This window comes from Rattus rattus, chromosome 8 (assembly GCF_011064425.1).
Source record: "Rattus rattus isolate New Zealand chromosome 8, Rrattus_CSIRO_v1, whole genome shotgun sequence".
Classification (NCBI taxonomy): domain Eukaryota; kingdom Metazoa; phylum Chordata; class Mammalia; order Rodentia; family Muridae; genus Rattus; species Rattus rattus.
Window position 1 is genome coordinate 56,681,487 of NC_046161.1, and position 6,661 is coordinate 56,688,147.

Below are 6,661 nucleotides of genomic sequence, written 5' to 3' on the forward strand. Positions count from 1 at the left end.
GTGGGGGATGAGGGGAATAACTCATGCTTCCTAGATGTGCTCCCGTTTCAGGGCTGCCTGAAAGATGGCTGCCTGGTAACCATCCCTTTTCCTTGTTTTTCCAGAAGAAGAAGGGAGTCAGAAGCGAAAACGAGAGCCCGACGACGAGGGCGAAGAGGATGACTAAGGGGAATTAACCTGTTTGGGGAAATTCCTATTGTGATTTGACTGTTTTTACCCATATCCCCTCCCCCTCCTATTCCTGCCCCCCGAAACTTATTTTTTTCTGATTGTAGCGTTGCTGTGGGAATGAGAGGGGCAAAGTGTACTGGGGATTGCCGGGGGTGGGGGTGGGGGTGGGAGGGGAGGAATAAAATACTATTTTTACTGCCACACTTTCTTTTCCCCCCTCCTTTTTCCTGTGTCTGGTTTTGTCCCCATAACTGCAATAGCTTAGTGCACACCAAGCGTTTGTTCTTACTCTCCAGAGAGGATGGCTTGGAGGTCTCTAACCTTTTCTGGTATGTCCCACATCCCCAGAGTTGATCAGGAGGCCGTGGCTGGCCTCCACCAGGTGACTCACAGCCCAAGAGCCGCTGAATCCCAGCCCCTGTCTTCTTCACTGACTCCTGTTCTGGTTCGTGTGGTCGCTGCCAGAGGCATCCAGCACCCTGGTTTGTAAATAGCAACCAAAAAGGCGTATTTTGGCACTGGTTTGGGGACAGTCCCCATCTCTCATCCCCTTTCCCCCTCCACAGATGTCAGTGCAAAGAGAGCTCTTGTTATTCTATGGCTGTGATCCCAAGAGCCAAAAAAAAAAAAAAAAAAAAAAACCAGAAAACAAAACAACAACAAAAACGCAGCAGGTTTAGGAGACACGTAAAATGGGAAAGAACTGAACCTTCATGTTTCAGCTTCTTCAGAAAAGCAAACCTGTTCTATCTTGTTCTGTAAAATATTAGAGCAATTTGTTTTGCAGAAATGGCAGGAGGACTCCTCGGGCGCTCCAGCTTAGAACCTTTTTACAAATCTAAGCTCTGGAAGCTCCCTGTGTGTCCTCTGGGTTTTTGTTCTGTTTGTTTTCCTTCTCAAATACATAGGAGCACGGAAAAGGAATGCAAACTCGTATTTTCTTACCTAGTGGGACTCTGAAGTGGCCGCAGATTTCTCCTAGCGAGTGCGTGTGCCTTCAGCGTCCCCCTTCCAGATTGCTTTAGAAGTGACGTGCTGTTTCCTACCCTGTGTCTCATTTGTACAGAGCAGCTGCAACTCATTTTTCTCCCACCCCTGAGAAGAGCCAAACTTTGAGTTTTATGTCTGTTTGTCATTGATAAATTTCAATAAATCTTTTTTATACAATTTTGGGGGAGATGGCTTCTTTCGAGTCCTTACAAGCCATTGATCGTCCTAGGATCAACTGCTGACCCTGGAGGGAAGTCATGTCACCCGCCAAACAGCTTTCTTACAGAGTAAATAACCTTACACGGAGGTTGAAGACTTTGTTCACAAAGCAAGCCTGGGTGGTATGTTCTACTTAAAGGCTACATTTTTTAAAGTGGGGGAAGGAGGAAAAAAGGGTACAAGATTTATAAATAAATACATAAATAAAGCACCCAGAAACCAGACCAACAATAAATAGCCCTTGGGTGTTTAGTTTTTTTGTTTTTTTTTTTAAATATCTTTGAGCATCTTTGAGGCTTTTTTTCATATTGTAAAAGAATGTATGCTTAAACTCAGGAACGTATAAAACATTATTTAACAACCCTAGGCTTAACAGTTGGTATTTATTGTATTACCTTTTATTTATGGTCCTGGGTCTGTGTTCTTGGGGTTTTCTGAAGTGCTCAGGTGTTCCCTGCTAATCTCATGTCTGGGTTCTGATTGGATTTATTGTAACCAAACAGGTAGATTGTTGGATTATTTCTAGTTTCTCCCGCAGCATCCTCCTCATAAGTAATAACACTTAAATGTTAAAAAAAAATCTATTTACAGCATGTGTGTGTATGTGTGTGGGGGCACGTGAGTGCGCGTGCGCATATCAAGACAACGTTGGGGAGTCCATTCTCTCTTCCCATCGTGTAGGTCTCGGGGATTGAACTTGAGGCATCAGGCTCCATGGCAAAGACTTGCACTCAGTGGACAGTCTCCATCTCACCAACCCCAAGTACTTACACCTTTGTATTTTCCTTTTAAAAAATCGTTTTTTCAGTAAATCGTTTTTATAGTAAATCACACTGGCTGACCTGGAACTCTGTAGGTCAGGCTGGAATCAACCTCAGAGAGATCTGCCTGCCTCTGCCTACGAAGTGCCCCTCACAGATTCTTCATAGTCAACTCAGACAAGGTGCTCACTGGGGCAGACTCTCCTAGCATCTTTGTAGTGGTTGTGTATGAGATTGCCTGGTAGGTGCACTGGTTGCACACCCCATAGCAAGCGTTGCTGTCTTGCAATCCTGACTAGATTCCAGTAACTCTTACATGCTTCTGAGAAGACTTGGGCCTCACCTCACCCTGACACCTGCTTTTTTAGGCAAGCTACCTCTGGCTCCAGAAGCAGGGTCAGGTGGTCTCCTGCATGCTAAGGTCATGAGAGAGAGGCAGGCAGGTCCACACAGGAGGGTACCAAGAACGTGGTAGTGATGTGTCAGGACAGGTGCTGTGGACCTCAAACCCCCACCCCCACTCTGTGGTGGCTTTAATTGGCATAGTGTGAGTAGTGAAGAACAAGTTCTGCAGGCAGCCTCCAGGGCATTCCTTTCTGTGTCAGGCCAGGTATTAGATCCATCCACCATTGAGGAAAGTTGAAAGTTATGGGGAGATGCTCAGTGTAAACAAGAGGGCCAAGTCCCATCTTCAGCATCCATTGCAATGAGCTGGATGTGTTCTGTGCTACTTGTAACATAGCACTGAGAAGCAGACAGGCAGATCCCTCGGGCTCACTGGTCAGCCAGCCTAGCCTATGCGGCAGGCCCCAGATCCTACTGAGAGACCCTGTGTCAATCAAGATGAACAGCTAGGAGCACCCACTGAGGTTGACCTCTGGCCTCCACACGCTTGCACATAGGAATACATTCTCCGCCCCCTTGAACTGTCCCCCCATAAATGAGGAAGACTAGGTCTGAGCATTTTGAGCATAAAAGGTTAAACCCAGGCCTGTAACACTGTAATAGTAGTTTTGTTGAACGGAAAGGAGGAACGGTGAACCATTTCTGAGTCTTAACCCTGTCTGTGGCCAGCCCAGAACTTCAAACTCAGCCAGTCCAGCTGGTTCCCTAAGAGTCTGAGTGACTCAGTGTCAAACAAAAGAACCCCAAGGAGCTGAGCTCATGACTGGTCCCAGAGCCAACCTTCTTGTCCTTATACTAAGTCCCCCTAGCCTCCTGTATCTTTGACTTGTGGTGCAAGACTACTGGGTGAGGCATCATGAACTGGTTCCTCAGCTTACACCAGCATGATTAGGGTCACCAGTGTGCTGGTAAGTGCTATTTGGATGAACCCCAAGAGGCTGGTAGAAGTCACCCACCCCTAGCTGTCCATAGTGGACCCTGTAATCCCAGAACTTGGAAACTGGAGGCAAGAAGATCAGAAATTCAAGGCCATACTTGCCCTATATAACAAGCTTTTGGACAGCCTGGTCACTTGAGAAATTGTCTAAAACATAAAACAAAAGCCTCCTAGTTCATTCTCTTGATGAAGTTCAGGGAGGACAAGTGATGGACCCAGGGTCACATGACAGGGGAGTGGAAGAGCCCAGCATCAAGCCCAGGATAGCTTTTCCGGGATCTGGTACGTTCCTCTGCAGTGAGGGTGGAGGGGATGAAGTGCAGTGTTCCCAGCAGGAGGCAACCCTACAGGTTTCCTATGGCCATAGGACCCATCACGAGCTCTCACATTCCATGCAATGGGCTTCCTATGCCGACTACCAGTGGAAGGTTCTTCATCTCCTAGTCAAGCCGCTGTCTGGAGAAAAGACAGCGGGCGTGATCTGTAGCGTGGCCTCCAGGCTTCACGCTTTCAGACCGCCACTCCCTCCAGTCTCCTAGATTGCACAAAGATGGAAACTGAGCTTCAGGGGCAAGGTGACTCTGCAGCTAGTAAGTGCCTCAAAACCCCAGGTCTCTGACACTAGACACATGGCTCTTATCCTGTGTGAGAAGTGCTAGCGGATGCAAGCCAGAGGTGAGCAATTCAGGCCCTCATTTGCTGACTTGCAAAGGCTATTTATATCCTAGTTCCAAAACTCATTGTTCACATTTGGAAGGATTCCCACCCTGGGTCCCTAGCAAGCAGCTCCTGTGGCAGACTGGGCATAAGCAAGGAGTGGCCGGACGGAGATGGAGACACATCTGAAGCCAGCCTAGAAGGCGCTAACAGGGTAGAGACTGGAGAAAGACAAACTCAGGGGGGACATTGTCAGTGGGACTCCAGGAGAGGACACAGGGACATAAGAGTTCCTCTTAGTGGGGCACCACTGGACTGTGGATGGACCAGTGGGTATGAACATTCTCTACTTCAGATGTCCAGTTGGATGATGTCCCATGCCCTCTCAAGGACAGCAGGTGTCAAGGAGTCTCTGCCTGGTGGCCAGAGACATGTGTGGATAGTGGTAGAGTAGAGACAGTCTTGTTATTGTTTGAAAGACTTAATGTTTTAAAGTGTGTGTGTGTGTGTGTGTGTGTGTGTGTGTGTGTGTGGTGTGTATTCAGGGGTGCGGGTGCCCAAGGAGGCCAGAACAGGAAGTCAGAAACCCTGAAGTTTACAGGCAGTTGAGGGCCACCTGGAGCAGAGGCTGGGTTCAAACTCAGTTCATTTGCAAACAGTAGTATGTACTCCTAATTACAGGCACCTCTCCTGGTGCACAGAGACAGTTATTAATAAGACCATTCTGAATCCGTGCATGGTGGTGAACACCTTTTATCTCAGAAGGAAGGAGGAAGGAAGATCTCTGAGAGTTCAAGGACAAGCATGACCTATCCCAGTCAGGGCTACAAAGTGAGACCCAGTCTCAACAAACAAACAAGCAAAAATCCACCAACAACCAAAAACGAAGCACATGGATCTTGCTGCACAAAACTGGGAGGAGGAGCCAGGCTGTGGAGGTGCATCTCCCAGGGAAAGACAGCCTGTAACCAGAACCATCAGGGTAGCTAGCATCCCAGGCTCCACTCAGCCTGGGCCTGACCAATGCAGAGCAGGTCCCTCCGTGGTCCTCGAACAATTCTGCTTTTCACTCAGTAGAATTCTATTTGGTTCATAATCATCCTCACTATGAAGACTATACACATGTAAGTTCTCAGTAAAGATTGGCTGCTTAGTACTGGGCACAGTAATTGATGCTCTGCCCCAGTGTTCCCAAAGATTTCCTGACTGGAGTCCCCAGGGTTTGAACGATGGCCAGGTCTTACCCCATGGGAATTCTGGTTCACTCTAGATTGGGACCTGAAAAACCCAGGACTCAAGGGTTTAACAATCCCCAAAGCAGTCTTGCCATGTGCGAAGTTTGGAGAGCGGTACATTAAACTGAATTCTTCCAATGACCTGGAGAGAAAAGTTTGATTGTACCACATTCATTCAGTTAAGGGCAGTGAGGCTCAGAGACATTGAATGATCTAATTTGTCACACAGTCCACAGGTAGCAGAGTTGAGTTTCAAACCTGGGTCTGCCTGATTTTCATAGCCCCTGTAGAGAGTAGGTGAGAGCAACTGCCTGCATGCCCGCAAGGTTGGGAGATACTGGGGGAAAAAAACAAGGGGAAATAGAAAGTGAAAACTAATTTTTTTTAAAGTGAGTGCAGCCAAGATGAATGGTGTGTGTGTGTGTGTGTGTGTGTGTGTGTGTGTGTGTGTGTGTGTGTGTGTGTGGGGGGGGTGGGGGTGGGGTGGGTGTAAGGGCTTTTGCTGCCAAACCTGGGACCCTCTTGGTTGGAGGTATGAACCAACTGTGAAGGCTAAATTACCGAGCTTAAGAAATCTATAAAACAAAAATGCCTGTAAACTGTAAGCTCCACTTGCCCAAAGACAAATGACTTCTTTGGGGGCATTAAGAAAATGTCTATAGTGGCCTGAATAGGTAAGGACCCCATAGACTCAGATGTTTGCACGCTGGGCCAAAAGGAGTGGCACTACTAGGAGGCGTGGTCTTGTTGGAGTGGGTGTGGCCTTGTTGGAAGAGGTGTGTCACAGTGGGAAGCTTTGAGGTCTCCAATGCTCAAGCTACACCCAGTGCGGAGCAGTCTCCTGCTGCCTGCAGATCAAGATGTAGAAATCTTGGCTCCTTCAGCACCAGACCCCAAGCTTCCATGCTTCCTGATAAAGGACCGAACCTCTGAAGCTGTGAGCCAGCCCCAGCTAAATGTTTTCCTTTATAAGAGTTGCCTTGGTCATGGTGTCTGTTCACGGCAATAAAACCCTAAGGCAATGCCCTATGCCCGCATCTTATGGAGGCCTTTTCTCAATTGAGGTTCCCTGCTTTCAGATAACTTTACCTGTGTCAAGTGGACATAAAACTAGCCAGTGCAGACAGAGTCACTTCAGGAGTATCAGTTGATTTACTGTTTGTTTCCCAAAACTTTCCTCAAAATAGTCATTATCCGTTCAAGGCCACCTACGCAGAAAGGCATCCGTAGCATCAGAACTCGTAGTCTCCCGATCTGAATACAGGCTCGTCTCCTCAGTTCTCAGG

General features: G+C 47.7%; 1 protein-coding gene across 2 annotated transcripts in view; it reads left to right on the forward strand.

Moving 5' to 3' along the window:
- The window catches only part of Anp32a (acidic nuclear phosphoprotein 32 family member A), a 37,188-nt gene extending 35,850 nt beyond the window's left edge, over positions 1-1,338 (forward strand). For both annotated transcript variants that reach the window (XM_032909465.1, XM_032909464.1), the window contains exon 7: positions 105-1,338. In XM_032909465.1, coding sequence (XP_032765356.1) covers positions 105-166 — 62 coding nt within the window. In that variant the 3' untranslated portion in view covers positions 167-1,338. The remainder of the gene's footprint in view (positions 1-104) is intronic.
- The last annotated feature ends 5,323 nt before the right edge of the window (positions 1,339-6,661 follow it).